Below are 15,240 nucleotides of genomic sequence, written 5' to 3'. Positions count from 1 at the left end.
ATCCTAAAAAAAACTCCGAACCTCCCCTAGGAGGATTCCGAATCCCCCTGGATTACAATCTCCCCTGTGACATATACATAAGAACAATAAAAATTACACAAAATAGTATTCAACTAACATTGCAATATCATTCAGAAAGCCATTGTAGCATTTACTCCAAACCATTTGCAGGCCGATTTGAGCTTTCATGAATAAATAATGGTTTAAACAAACAAACTCATAATATATCGTGATATTCACCATTAAGTAACCTTCATTTGTCACCTTTATTGTAGACTGTCTTATGCAACCAGATACAGGAACGAAACAAGAAACTCTTGTGACAAAAATAATCACTGGGGAAAATCTGACTAAGAATTTACTAAAATTGTTGCTCCGTAGCGTGTTCAATTACTATCAAGGATGTACCCCACACTGGCATTCAGAGATAAACCAAAAGCCATTTGTTTTGCAAAACATCATCTCATAAGCTGACGAACGCTGTCCTGCACTTTGGATATGAATCGCTAGAGGTCGGTGTTGGACGGCATTCAGCACCAAGGACAGACATAACCACATCTGCCGTTAGCTGTCCTCCAAACTGCAACACTTAAGCTGCTCACAGCGCACGTATGGAGCTTTTCTACTTTTGAGACAGAGTTGACAAGTTTTATTGCAACATGTACGGCATTGGCATTGCAGCTGATGGCTGAATTGCGCCCACATCTACATAGTACAAAAAGCCGTTGTAAAATCTGGTCACACTTGAAAACTTAACAACACAAACAGTTGCAAGCAATTCTTTACTACAATATTGTAGCGTATCCGTGTAAAAAATTGTGATCCTTTAAAGTATCTCCCTCATTGCAATAGCTTCATCCTTATGGAGCACAGCGTGCTCATCCTTTGTTCCCATGAGCCCGTCAGCGATGATGGTGGCTCCTCCCCCTACCGTTAGGAACGCCTGTATCCAGGTGAAGTTGAAGGAGTATCATAAACACCACCCCGACAAGGAAATTACTTGATGCCTCCTACAAGAAAAGGGGTCGTGTTTCACAGTTTTGTTTTTGTTTTAATCTTACGCTTCAGAAAATCGGTGACCGACAAGGAACGCAAGTCACTTGGGAATAAGAAATACGGAAGTGAAATACGAGATGTAGGAGTTCCTGTTTTATGTTTAACTTTAACTTTGTTACTCTGTGACTGAAGGGTAATCTCCGTCGACGGAGTATTGTAATCGATCTATATCTTGTTTGAATTGCAACTTGTACAATGCGGAAGTAAATAAACTGTTTCATGCCAGCCTCTCCTTCCTCTTCTGCTTCAAACAATGATATTATAACAAAATTCTTTTCACAAGCAAAGCTTAGAGGAACTTGAAATCCAGCAAGCTAGTTGGTTGTTTCATTAATTCATGATTGGCAGCTTGACAGCGCATGTAAACATCATTTAGTGCCCGTAAATGAGATGTGAAACACGAGATATGTGGGCTTTTCTTCTTGCTGTTTACCTTCATAGTGGTTAAGATATTGTTTTAAGTCGATTTCTTCCTCTTTTTCTTCTTCTTCTTCCTCTTTCTTCTTCTACTTCAAACAATCATAAAACAAAATTTTTTTGACAACCAAAGATTGGATAAAGTTGGAAATCTAGTAAGTTAGTTTGTCAGTATATAGGTCACTGCACCTTGGTTATTTTGTCCTAGAAATAGTAAGAACGTTATTTTATTGGGCAAAGATATATGAAAAATAGCATTTTAAGAACGAAATCTATTTCCAGAACCATATTCAAAGTGGAAACGTCCCTGCAGTTTCAGAATAAGTTGATTCATGGATTCTATTTCAAACAATACATGCTACAATACGGATCAAATTCAAAGCAGTTTCCTTTGTCATTGGTTACTCTTTTCAATTCTATCATCAATGGGGGTAAATTTTTGCCTCATTGGAACACAAGTATTCTAACTTCCAACTTTAAATCGGGTGACAAATCCAACGTTGACAATTACAGAGGAATCGTTTGTCTAAATTTTTAAGAATTCTTCTGAATACTAGGCTACAAAACTTGTAGAAATCAACAATTTGCTAGCCGACACACACAGTTCGACAACAATGTCTAAAATCTCTTTTTGAAAAAAAAAAATATACACAAAAAAAGAAAGGTAAATTGTTTGGTTATGTGGACTTAAAAAGCATTTGACAATATTTGGCGTGATGAGTTGCCACATTATGGCATCGATGTAAACTTCTTTAATGAATAGAAATCTATACGTAAGGTTAGAGAAAGGTTTATCAGATTCCTTTGTTTCAACACGTGGTGTAAGACAAGGTTGTAACCTTAGTCCGTTGTTATTTAACCTATTTGTCATTGACATGCCGCGATGTTTTGATCCTGACAAATAATGTGTGATACAGCTACTTTAATCTCAAAATCATTCGTTTTTCTTGGGCAGATGATCTTGCTTTGATTTCGGGGATTTCAACAATGCATCAATACTCTAGAGACATATTGTGATAATTGGAAACTAACTGTTCACGTCTATAAAACGAAACTTATCTTGTTTAAAGGTTCTACAAAGAAAATGTCAAAATAATTATTCATCTATAATTTTGTACTTTATACATGGTAGAAGATGAAGTGCACTTCACTGTTGATTGTGATATGTATGTCAATGATAGAAATACTCTATTCAATTACATAGAAAGTAGATTCCATCATTCTAGACACATGAGTAGCACTGACAAGTTTATATTCCTCATGCGTTTTGACAAACCAACCATAGCTAAAACCATGCAGTCCTACATTTTCACCATTACCAAGAAGCGAGAAGAAGCCGAACTTCTGTATTAGACAAGATTTGTGATACTTTTATATGTATATATGTTTTGCTTTGTTGTGATCTGTACTTAGCTCGGTTGGGCAAAACACTGTGCAATAAAGGTCTTCATTCATTCATTCATTATAATGATTAAATGATAGACTCTCTCATTGCAATGACTTTTTCACGTTGCACGGGTTGCTGATCCTCTGCATCCCTGCGACCGTCAGCGATGATGACGGCTCCTCCCCCTACCGTTAACAACCCCTGCACCAAGGTCAAGTGGAAGGAGTAGCCGAAAGGAATCGACAGTTTCACCCCGATGGCATTCCGCAATTCCACCCCAAAGATGGCGGTAGCAATTACCCCACATGCCCCTGTTGATAAAATCAATGTAATGAGTTAGTTAACAATTCATAGATCCTACAACTGAAGGAAAATTTTATCGGTGCGATGTTCAAATGAGAAAACTCCCCTGCAACTCCTGAACTAACCTCTGGGTTGCCCAAACGTGAGTCACTTTTACCAAGGGCAAGGAGGTTATATAACCTTCCTGCTTTTTCCAAGCACAATAGCTCTCTAACACCCCAAAATCGTGACTATAGCTTGTTCAAAACAAGAGATACCAAAACCGGAAGTTCCGTTGGTGTACCAACAGAAGCCACTTGGTGCCCAAAAATCTAATCATGTCAAGTTTTTGTCACACGCCAAATATAAAACTACTCTTGTTGACCAACAGACATACAGAAAGACAAACACTGCCTAAAATATAACCCCTATGACACATTTTGTGGAGGTAATAATTGATTGGAAGTTTATTTGCAAGTTCGTGCCCGAGGGCTAATTGCAAGTACATGTACATGGTATACACATAGTGACAATGGACAGTCATAAATAATATTCTAATCAAATACTAGTGTTGGCTATTTCTAAACAGGTTGGGTTTGACTTCTTTTTTGGAAGCAGAATAATAATAAGAACATACCTCCAGCAATGATCAGGGCACCATATTTCCTCTGGACTTTGTTGGAGTTCTTGTGTTCGGCGTAGAAGACCAGAGCAACGTTAACACCAGCGATAAGCAGAAGTGGTCCGATCACAGCAAAGGCACGGGTGAAATGGAGAGCAACGGTCAGATCACTGATATCTACAGAATTGCGAAAAAAATGGGGGGATTAAAATTTTCAAACAAAAGATGAGGTAGTGCGATAGATACAAATGTAGGAGGGTGAGTCACAAAATAATGCCATTGGTTCATATGTCTATACTGAATAAAAACCCATTGGCATTGTTTTACTTTTGACTCGTTCTTTCGAGCTGATTAATTCTCGGTTATACCAAAACGTACTTAAAAGCTAAGGTACCTATTACTGCCAAATGTAAACAAAATCCTGTACGCATAAACAGCAAAATCAGCCTCTCAAAAGAACGACACCAAATGAAAATAGCCAAACAGCTTCACAATGCATACCTGAGACACACACCATCATATAAACAGCCGCAACAGTGACGGCTGTGAACAGCTGACAACACGACGTGCACAAAACATGCAAATCAAGCAACATCTGCTTGACAGTGTCCAATCACCGCAAGGCCTAGATAACGCAGAACTGAACCAATATACCGAAAGACGTACATTTTGTAGGAGCAATTTCTGAAATTATTACATTGGTTATAAAAACAGCTACCGCGAAAAAGACCCAACATGCATCATCATCCAACTCAGTGCAGAGGACCTGCCAAACCACATACGAATACGACAACGGGAACATACAGATACAGATGCCCACGCGCGTTACATTGACAAAACTAATACTCTGTCGCCTGAGGTTACCCTTCGGTCACAGAGCAAAAAAATATGACTCGATCGATGTGACTTTGATCGTCCATTCCCTGGCTTACCTCCGTAACCTTCGCAGGTTCTGTCCGCGATGTTTGTTGTACATCTCTGCCACAGTCCCCACTCTTGTCGTAGACCCAATCTACTATCAATGACCCAGGCGGGTGTCGCTATCCCCACCACGTACATCACCAACCCGACAAGAGTGCTACTGATGCCGCCAACAAAAACGTCGTTAAGAGGAGTCATGTTTCACAAGTTTTGACAGTGTCTCGATAAACAAGCAACGCTTCAGAACATCAGTGACCGACAAGAAACGCAAGTCACTCGGGAATGAGATGTGAAACTCGAGATGTAGGAGTTCCTGTTTTAAGTTTAAGTTTAACTTTATTTGAATTGCAACAGGTACAATACAGATTTTGAAGTAAATACACTGTTTTATGCCAGTCTCTTCTCCTTCCTCTTCTACTTCAAACAGTGATAAAACAAAATTCTGTTCGCAAGCAAAGCTTAGAGCAAGGAGGTTAAAGAATCACAGGCCTCTCTTTCTTTAACCTCCTTGCTTAGAGGAACTTCAAATCCAGCAAGCTATAGCTAATTGGTTGTTAATTTATGCATATATATGATTGACAGTGCATGTATACATCATTTAGAGAACGGAAATGAGATGTGAAACACGAGATATGCGGGCTTTTCTTTTTTAAGTTTGCCTTCACAGGGGTTCAGGTATTGTTCATGTTTTAGGTCACTTTCTTCCTCTCTGTTTCTTCCTCTTCCTTCTTCTCAATAAATAATTATAATGATTAAATAATAGACTCTCTCATGGCAATAACTTCTTCACGATGCATTGGTTGCTCATTCTCTGCGTTCCTGCACCCAGCTTTGATGATGGCGGCTCCTCCACCGAACGTTACCAACGCCTGCACCCAGGTCAGGTGGAAGGAGTAGCCGTAAGGGACCCACACGACCGCCCCGATGGCAATCCACATTCTCACCCCAAAGATGGCGACAGCAATTACCCCACAGGCCCCTGTTGATAAAATAGATGTAATGAACTAACAATTCTTAGATCCTACACCCGAAGGAAAAGTTTATCGGTGCGATGGTCAAATCTCTGCTCAGCACCCTTCAGCATTTGGGAAAGAACTAAGCTACCTGGGCAGCAAAAGTCATGAAAATCCGTAAATACTTTCTTGAGTTACCTTCTTCTGATTTTTACAAAAACGTCCCTGCAATTGCAAGCTTAAATGCTGGAGATTCAAATTCATGACACTTTTTTCCAAGCACAAGAATCGTGACCATAGCTTGTTCAGAACACGAGATACCAAAACCAGAAGTTCCGTTGCTGTACTAAGAGAAGCCGTTAGGGGCCCCAAAATCGAATCAATATCAGTTTTTGTCACACAGTAAATATGAAACTAATCTTGTTGACCAACAGACACGCAGAAAGACATACACAGCCTAAAATATAACATCTATGACACAATTTATGGAGGAAATGATAAGAACATACCTCCAGCAATGATCAGGGCACCATATTTCCTCTTGTCTTTGTTGGAGTTCCTGCACACGGCGAAGCAGGCCAGAGCTACACCAGCGATGAGCAGCAGCGATCCGATCACGGCAAAGGCACGGGTGGCATGGAAGACACCGGACCCCTGACTAATATCTATAGAATTTAGGAAACATGTTTGTGTGCACTAAAATTTTCAAACAAAAGATAAGGCATTGCGATACACACAAATGTAGGAGGGTGAGTCACAAAGTGATGCCATTGGTTTTCATATGTCTATATATATATATATATATACTGAATAAAAACCACAAATACAATTCAATCTCTACAACTGGATAAAACGCTCCTTTTCAGTGTCACTCACTTTTCCTCTTCAGCGTCTGGATGTCACTCGAAACGTCCGGAAGTAATATCCGTTGTTTACCCAGTTGTAGAGATTGGATTGTATTTGAATATTGTTTACCTGGGTGTCTAACCTTCATAAACGTAAAAGCCACCACATTGCTTGTCCATTCCCTGTCTTACCTCGGTAAATTTCGCAAGTCGTTCTTTCACTAGGCATGTATGCTGTGCAGATCTGCCACAGTCCCCACTCCTGTTGTACAGGCAAGCTACTAAATCTATGCCTGAACCAGGCGGGTGTCCCTATCCCCACCACGTACGTACATCATCACCCCGACTAGAGAGCTTCTGATGCCGCCCATAAGAAGAGGAGTCATGTTTCACAGCTAGGTTTTGTCAGCGTCTCGATAAAACCAGCAACGATTCAGAAAATCAGTAACCGACAAGGAACGCAAGTCACTCAGAAATGAGAAGTGAACACGAGATGTAGGAGTTCCTGTTTTATGTTCAACTTTAACTCAACTTTATTTGAATTACAACGGGTACAATACAGAAGTAAGTACAGAAAATTCTTTTCACAAGGAAAGCTTAGAGGAACTTGAAATCCAGCAATCTAGTTGGTCGTTTCATTAATTCATGATTGACAGTGCATGTAAACATCATTTATAATAGTGCCCGGAAATGAGATTTGAAACACGAGATATGTGGGCTTTTATTTTTTAAGTTTATCTTCACAGGGGTTAAGTAATAGTACATGTTTTAGGTCAATTTCTTCCACTTTGTTTCTTCCCCTTTCTTCTTCTCAATAAATAGATATAATGATTAAATAATAGACTCTCTCATTGCAATAACTTCCTCACGGTGCAGCGGTTGGTCATCCTCTGTGTCCCTACGCCCGGCTTTGATATCGATGATGTCGGTTCCTCCAAAGACCGTTAGGAACGCCTGCACCCAGGTCAGGTAGAAGGAGTAGCCGAAAGGAATCGGCAGCTCCGTCCCGCTGCCATTCCGCATTGACGCACCAAAGATGGCGACAGCAATTATCCCACAGACCCCTGTTGATAAAATAGGTGTCATAAATCCTACTGAAGGAAAAGTTTATCGGTACAATGGCCAAGTGAGAAGACTTTAAGAATGTTACTTGCCGCTTTCTCTGCTTAGCACCCATCAGCATTTTGGAAAAACTAAGCTACCTGCGCAGTAAAAGTCATGAAAATCCGTAATTCATTTCTTGATTTATCCTCTTTTTTTTACAAAAACGCCCCTGCAATTGCAAGCTTAACCGCTGGAGGATCATACTCATGTCACTTTTTCCAAGCACAAGAGCTATCTAACACCTAAAAATCGTGACCATAGCTTGTTCAGAACACGAGATACCAAAACCGGAAGTTCCGTTGCTGTACTAAGAGAAGCCGCTAGGGGGCCCAAAATCTAATCATTTCCAGTTTTTGCCACACCCTACTAACACACCAAATATGAAACTAATCTTGTTGACCAACAAACATACAGAAAGACATACACTGCCTAAAACATAACCCCTATGACACATTTTGTGGAGGTAATAATAAGAACATACCTCCAGCAATGATCAGGGCACCATATTTCCTCTTGTCTTTGTTGGGGTTCTTGTACGCGGCGTAGTAGGCCAGAGCAACACCAGCGATGAGCATTAGCAGTCCGATCACAGCAAAAGTACGTGTGGCATGGACGACACCGGACCCCTGGCTAATACCTACAGAATTCAGAGAACAAGTTTTTGTGGACGAAAATTTTCAAACAAAATATAGTAGGTATATTGCGATAAATATAAATGATACCATTGTTTTACCTTTGACTCGTTCTTTGGAGCTGATTTAAGCTCGAGTCCTACATACAAAATAACGTCGAACATTGACTCGATCGATGTGACATCCTGGCTTACCTTGGTAAAATTCGCAAGTTGTTCTTACACTAGATATGTATGTTGTGCAGACCTGTCACAGTCCCAACTCTTGTTGTAGACCCAAGCTACCATATAGTACATAAGGCAGGAGAACACATAAAACGTAGCAGAAACGTTATGAGCATACTTGTGAATATTGTCTTGACGTACTCTATATTTTTTTCACTTCTATAAATTGCCGCCCGGGCCCCTTTTTGGAAATGTGAACCTAGCGTTAAAATTAGATGGGAAGTACCGCAAGTCCTTGCTCCTGCATGTGTAACGCAGGCCTGCCACAGTCCCACTTCTATCGCAAACCCTTCTTGTCCAGCCTTGAGCCAGGCGGGTGTCGCTATCCCCACCACGTACATCACTATCCCGATAAGAGAGCTAATGATGCCGCGATCAGGAAGAGGAGTCATGTTTCACAGTTTTTGTCAGTGTCTCGATAAAATCAATAACGCTTCAGAAAATCAGTGACCGACAAGGAACGCAAGTCACTCCGAAGTGAGATGTGGGAATGTTTATTTTTAAAGTTTACCTTCACAAAAGTTAACATAATGTGTTTGGCCAATTTCGTCATCTTCTTCTTCCCCTTTTCCTTCCTCCTCAACTTTAAACAACGCCAAAAGAAAATGCTTTGCACAATCGAAGCTTAGAGGAACTTGAAATCCAGCAATGTTGTTGGGCAGTACACACGTTACCTGACCTTGGTCATTTTGTCTCATGTAGATATAAAAGAAAATGATTGTATTATTTCTTTTTCAAACTGCCATCGTCCTACAAGCGGAGGTTGGTGGGGAAAATCGTGACCTTTTCCTCATATGCCGTATTTTTTTTTACCAGCCTCCCACCAAGCTCTGCTCCCAAGCGGAGCCGCAAAGTTAGTCGCTATGCTATTGGTGAGAGGCTGGTCGAAAAAATACGACATATAAGGAAAAGATCACGATTTTCCCCACCAATCTCTGCTTGGAGAGTACCATCGTCCGTCGTTGGCCTTTTCACTCGACAATGTCTCGCACTGTATCCGTCCCCTAATTCTGACCCGGAAACACCCTTCCTCGTGTTTGTCCCAAAATGTGTCAAGTTCAACCCATAACACCAACTGCATCGCCGTAAATGATGAAACCATGTGCAGAAATTATGCAGCGCGAGTACGTTAAGCTGCACTTTGCATCCGAAACGCTAGAGGTCGCAATTGCGAAGTGTTGGATGGCGTTCAGCACCAGGGACAGGTATAACATCCCTACAGACAGACTGAACTCTCAACAGCTAGAATTTCTAAGTGTAAGTATCAAACGTTTTCCAAAACCGCAATGGTAGCCATGGGGAAGGCATGGCAAGAGCAGGGAGAGAGTACGTCTCAACGCACGTCACTCGCACGGTTGCGCAAGGTGTAAGTATGTGCTCTGCAAGCCACGCATGGCCAGGAGCGGTTGCGTGCGTCGTTCGTTGCGTAAAGCTAAGGACACAACCCACCGTACGTGCAATTTGTCCGCACGTATTTTTAGGAGGCACGTCCACCACGTATTTCTGAAAACGTTCAGGCTGTACAGGGCAGGCGCGTCGCCCGTACTGGTACGTACGGGGGGCGAATCCGCAGCCCGATGGCACACAAAGTTTTGCTTGCAGGTAAAGTTCTACGGCGTGTCTGCGTGCTCCAAAATCCGTCGGATTCCCTAAGAGTTCGTACCGAGGCGGTACTTACCACTTACGGATCTCAAAAGATTGCCCACGTTTCGGCACGTAGACAGCACGTGTTAGCACGTACGGCGGGTTGTGCCCTTAGCTTTAGATAGGTCTTGTATGGGGCCTACTCTATATTAGATGCCGAGGTGCAACACTGGCGATATCTCAGCAACGATTCGGATATCTGGACTAACATTTTGCACAGTTCAAGTACTTATTTTTTATGGCATCAATTAAAAGAAATTTTTTAAGAAGTATCAGGCAGATGGTTTGTAGCTTGGATTGTCTAGCCTACTAAGCTGAAAGCATGAGGTAGTTACACATTGAATAATTGGACTTTTGTTATCAATTCTATTCATATTATACTAGTACTAGTAGTTATTTGTCATTAGGCCACAGCAAGTAAATTTTATGGATGACATCAGCGCGCGCCATTAATTTTCGCCTGATTTCAGAAGAAAAAAAACAAGAATTTGTTTCTTCGGAGATGGTCAACATGACGATAAAGTACCAAAATGGGCAAATATGTTGTGTCTTAGACTAATGATTGTACTTGTAGAAGTGACACTAGCCAGGTAGCCATGACTGTAGTTATAGAAGTGAAAATAGTATGATATTTAGTATTATATAGTTGTGGCACCAATATGGAAGCCATGAGTGTAGCTGCCATATTGGTGATACCTGTCTACCACACTAGTGTCACCTTTACTACACTAGTTGACGTCTTGAATACAGGAATGAATGCCTTGTAGGCTGTGATACCATGTTTCGTCGCTTCCATTCTTCTTGTATATTGCGTATATTTGGAAAATTTAGCCATCTTTTTTTAACCATCTTGTTTTTTTCACCCTATCTCATTATTTTTGCAGTCTGCAGACGATGTCATCCATAAAATTTACTTGCTATAGCCTTAAATCGATAGCATATTGAAGGGATGTCTGAGCTTCAGACGAGTTCTATGCAATGGAGGTAAATGAGCTATCTGATCTGTAGCATAGAAATCTTTATTGACACGACAAAAGTACAGCGACTTTCATAAGGTCTACATGACAACAACTACTTACATGTACAGAACAACTTAACAGACATGTATGGATATCTATAGGTAGGAACAAGTCAACATATAGGGTCTAGCATGTCATTTACACTATTGGTTCTACGGTATAAGCCGGATATATTTGCCTGCTTGCACACATGTACAGTAAGGGATATCGCCTCCCAGAATGTAGTTGAGTTTATCTATCGAACAGAAAGTAGCAAATTCTTTAGAGCAATTGGAAAGAAATGTGAACAGCTTTAATTTGTGTGCTTATCATTATACCCTCAAGGGAATGTATGTGATTAAAATAAGTCGAGTGGAGTTGGCGTTTGAATTTGTCTAATAAGTGGTTGACACTCAGCAACACTGTACCGTTTACAACGGAAGTAAATAAGATATTTGATAAGGGCATATCAAGGGGATCAATGTGCTTGAGACGACTTTAAGATAGTCTTGCACACACCCTCCCCCCGCCCTGACAAAACAACTTGAGCGGAGTTCGGAGCAGGTGAATAACACTCTTGTTGTTTCTCTTAGTCAGACTATGGATATGATATTTGGTAAGTGGCAGTTTAAGTGGATATATGTGTGCTTGAGACGAGCCAAGATATGCATAATGAAGGATAAAACCTACACTAAAGCCTTACACCATGTTGTGCAGCACACTGATTTCACAGCTGACAAAGAAACTTGAACTGACCTAATTATACTCCACTACAGGGCACTGAAAGAATACTAATTACCCCCAGCTGGTTGATGGGCTGTCTGCCAGGGCTCCATTTCCAGACCACATCACTCCATATAAAAAAGGGGTGTAGATATTTTTAAAAAAACATCAAATCTGCAACAACCTGCTAAGGCACACTAAAGCACAAAGGCTCACAACGTCTACCCCCGTACCAAATATAATCGCAATCCATGCAGAGGTTCTTAAGATATCTGTCCGGAAACACAAACTAAAACCACAAAAGTCACCCTGCAGGGCCAAACAGCTAGGGGGCCCAAATTTACAACACTTAACTTTTATGTCAACAGGTATTTGCCACCAAAACATAAAGCCCACAGCGCCAAAGATATTTAAACTTTTTCCTACAGTACTGCAGTACCAAGGCCAATCAACAGGCGCTCAACACCGACCTTCACCGTCCATATTACCCCACCTACCCCGCCTGCTGAATACCATCCCAATCCATCCAAAGGATCTCGAGCTTAAAGCAAAAACTTAATTCAGACCATAAACAGTATCTCCATTTTTCATGGAGATAAAAGCAACTGATATCCGATATAACCCAGCAGAATTTTAAAAGATGTTCCTGTTGTCTGTCCATTTACTTCGCATCATCATTGTATTTCCGTGATTTCATGTCTCGTCGAGGAAAGCAGCATTTTGGTTACCCTTATGACGATGTGCCCTTTCAGTCAGCTGAAGTTCGGTGTGAGAATCATCATCAACCATTATTTTGTGTTTGTTGTGATTGTTGCCACAGCAACAGATGGATATCACTATGAGGGCAGTGAGAGCAGTAGCACATCCGGCGCAAACAAGAGTCACGTGCAGGGGCTCGTTGTACCATGGCGGCAGGGGTTCCTCTTCAGCTGTGGAGACAAGGAGTTTTGCAATGATTAGATTTACAAGCTAAAAGTGGCATCTCACTGCACTTGGGGCATCGGTGCGGCACTGCGGGGTTCTAAAGATTACTCAACGAATTTTAGAGATAAAGAATGAATTTTCTTACGTTTTGTGTATTTTGCTGTTTTCAAAGTCATATTTTTACGTATTACGCTATATCTAAATTACATAGGTCTAGGGTGCAATAATGCACAGAAGAGTACAATAGACTTTTTGGGCGCCTTCTTATATTGCATATGGTATGAGGCAATTTAGTCTTTGGACTATCATCCTGTACTTTGTGTGTGTTGTTGTTTGTGTGTAGTTGTTATGTAATTAAACTAGTTCTCTCTCTCTCTCTCTCTCTCTCTCTCTCTCTCTCTCTCTCTCTCTCTCCCTCTCTCTCTCTCTCTCTCTCTCTCTCTCTCTCTCTCTCTCTCTCTCTCTCTCTCTCTCTACTACCACACGCATCACTAGTAAAACGATCGGATAGTTTGTTTGAACCTTTCATCACCCTAATGTTTGACAAAACGCTTTAAATTCTTTTTACATACCGACATCATAAATGTTCACAGCCGATGGTACGATTGTAACTTGTGACGACCCGAAAGTGTTTCCATGTTGTAGATTCTCGTTGAACGCCTCTGTGACCATGCTGGCGGAGGCGGGGCCCTGGGACAGGTATATGTCAAACCGGATGATGACGCTTCCTTCCCGGAAGGACATGATCTTCGCTCCCTTGTACCGTCCACGAAGGCTGCTGGCCTCAAAATGTTCATCCAACTGTATTGCCAAAAAAATTATAATAAACACTTCTTGTTTCAAAGGAACATTTTGAGAATTGGATTATGAGACGATAAACCCAATCTGGCATTGGGTCTGACCGACAATTGTACAAATAGCAATAGAATATTGCATGAACTGGTAAAATGTCGTTTCGCCACAATGTCAGTTCGCCAACGTCACTTCGCAACAAGTCACAAGCCGCTTCGCAGCAAAGCACAAGTCATGAACTAGGATCTTCCTTCACACGTGTACAATCTATCAATCCGATTTTGCGTAAAAATATATTCTTACCGCATTCTCAACAGTTGCCGCGGTCTCTTTGAAATCCGCTGACTCCATGTCATCTAATTCTGCTCTGAAGTTCTGCTTTGTGTCACCAATTTGGAGGACAGTCATTTCAGCGACATATCTCAGCGATTCTAGAGGACATGTTACAGATATGAAAGCAATAAACCTATTAGAATTTCAATAAAAGTAGCCACCATATACGTTAGAAATACATAAATATTAACGTCCGTTTGGTGGGTGGATACTGCAGTCTTACATTTGGTTGGACCGAGTTGACCAGGGCGATGGGCCGAGTTGACCAGATTTGCAATAGTGCAAGTTGGCAATGGTCATAGCCTGACTGAAATCGCGCTCCTAGTGGCCGGTCCTACAATTTCCGCCGCCCTAGCAGCCAGCCAGCGAGAGATTGTTTAAATACAGGCGGCTAGTAATGGTCCGAGTTGTCTTGATAGCATTTTCCTTCCGATTTAATTTACCAAAAAGTTCCTTACCTATGCAGTGGTCCTTTGTCCCCACAACAGCGTGGTAGTAGCCAGAGGAACACTGACAGGAGTAGGTTTGTCCATTCTCCATACACTCCTGGTGTTCAACAGTGCACGGAGTCGACCTGCAGTCACCGCTGATTGCTTCAAATAAACACAAAGGTTCGGAGTCCTCATTGTCATGTGAAATATCGTTAATTGTGTGCTTCATCTTTTCTTCTTAATAATGTAAAATGATTTCATTCCATTTTAAAAGCCCCTCTCCTGTAGTGCAATTATATTAGTATATCCATATCTAATCTATCTATCTCTTTGTATATCTCTAACCCTATCCCTCTCTCTATATATCAATAATTTTTTTTTTTCAAATTCTTGCCCGAAGGCTAATTGCAGGTAACATGAAAGTGGGCAAACAAACAAATATTGTAGAACAGTATAGAATGTGTCTACTCTAGTCTAAAAGCTACCTCTGAACTGTAACTTGTTGGGTTAAACTTATTTGCCTGAGACAGTGGAAGAGGAAGGGTCCCACCTTTTCTATAATGCGTGGGTAGATAGATAGATATTGGTGGATATAGATATATCACAATTCAAGGAAGTGTACTTACTCCAACAAACGTGACCATCACCAGTGAAGCCAGGCTGACATCCACACTTGTAGGACTCGTTGGTGTTGACGCAGGTAGCGTTTGTATCACACTCAGCCAGTCCCAGCTCACATTCGTTAATGTCATGGGTGACCTCGGCGACGTCTTCGTCGACACAGCCATCACCATCATCGTCTCTGAAATACTCAATCCGTTAGTCGTTATAAGTCATTGTCGTATTATGTTACAATTTTAAACTTTATATCCGTACACAAAATAAAGTGCTTACAAAGCTCTTGACTAGTCCTCTGATCCTTATCAAGATCCTTATCTCAATCCTTGAAATG

General features: G+C 41.2%; 3 protein-coding genes across 3 annotated transcripts in view; all 3 read right to left on the bottom strand.

Moving 5' to 3' along the window:
• LOC118426865 overlaps positions 1 to 5,127 on the bottom strand; it is a 15,921-nt gene extending 10,794 nt beyond the window's left edge. Inside the window, exons 1-3 of the mRNA XM_035836430.1 lie at positions 4,697 to 5,127; positions 3,780 to 3,941; positions 2,983 to 3,171 (exon numbers count right to left, since the gene is read on the bottom strand). Of these exons, the coding sequence (XP_035692323.1) occupies positions 2,983 to 3,171; positions 3,780 to 3,941; positions 4,697 to 4,883 (538 nt within the window). The 5' untranslated portion in view covers positions 4,884 to 5,127. The remainder of the gene's footprint in view (positions 1 to 2,982; positions 3,172 to 3,779; positions 3,942 to 4,696) is intronic.
• Positions 5,128 to 5,209: 82 nt separating this feature from the next.
• On the bottom strand, positions 5,210 to 6,822 carry LOC118428213. Its single transcript, XM_035838222.1, has 3 exons — positions 6,676 to 6,822; positions 6,148 to 6,303; positions 5,210 to 5,664 (listed from the first exon to the last, which is right to left on the bottom strand). Exons 1-3 carry the CDS (start codon positions 6,710 to 6,712, stop codon positions 5,438 to 5,440), a joined length of 420 nt encoding a protein of 139 aa, XP_035694115.1. The 5' UTR covers positions 6,713 to 6,822; the 3' UTR covers positions 5,210 to 5,437.
• A 132-nt stretch (positions 6,823 to 6,954) lies between these two features.
• On the bottom strand, positions 6,955 to 9,246 carry LOC118427756 (protein NKG7-like). The gene is made up of 3 exons (XM_035837680.1): positions 8,670 to 9,246; positions 8,069 to 8,224; positions 6,955 to 7,547 (listed from the first exon to the last, which is right to left on the bottom strand). Exons 1-3 carry the CDS (start codon positions 8,833 to 8,835, stop codon positions 7,315 to 7,317), a joined length of 555 nt encoding a protein of 184 aa, XP_035693573.1. The 5' UTR covers positions 8,836 to 9,246; the 3' UTR covers positions 6,955 to 7,314.
• Between the last annotated feature and the right edge of the window lie 5,994 nt (positions 9,247 to 15,240).

The sequence above is a fragment of the Branchiostoma floridae genome, chromosome 12, assembly GCF_000003815.2.
Source record: "Branchiostoma floridae strain S238N-H82 chromosome 12, Bfl_VNyyK, whole genome shotgun sequence".
In the NCBI taxonomy this organism is placed as follows: domain Eukaryota; kingdom Metazoa; phylum Chordata; class Leptocardii; order Amphioxiformes; family Branchiostomatidae; genus Branchiostoma; species Branchiostoma floridae.
This window is presented reverse-complemented; position numbering and strand designations above follow the sequence as displayed.

Excerpts from the sequence above, each read along its gene's own strand:
- LOC118428213 (XM_035838222.1), bottom strand. The coding sequence starts at position 6,712 with ATGCCTAGTGAAAGAACGACTTGCGAAATTTACCGAG. Across the intron at positions 6,304-6,675 it reads GACTTGCGAAATTTACCGAG|ATATTAGTCAGGGGTCCGGT; the intron begins GTAAGACAGGGA and ends TAAATTCTATAG. Across the intron at positions 5,665-6,147 it reads TGCCCTGATCATTGCTGGAG|GGGCCTGTGGGGTAATTGCT; the intron begins GTATGTTCTTAT and ends TTTTATCAACAG.
- LOC118427756 (XM_035837680.1), bottom strand. The coding sequence starts at position 8,835 with ATGACTCCTCTTCCTGATCGCGGCATCATTAGCTCTCTTATCGGGATA. Across the intron at positions 8,225-8,669 it reads TGCAGGAGCAAGGACTTGCG|GTATTAGCCAGGGGTCCGGT; the intron begins GTACTTCCCATC and ends TGAATTCTGTAG. Across the intron at positions 7,548-8,068 it reads TGCCCTGATCATTGCTGGAG|GGGTCTGTGGGATAATTGCT; the intron begins GTATGTTCTTAT and ends TTTTATCAACAG.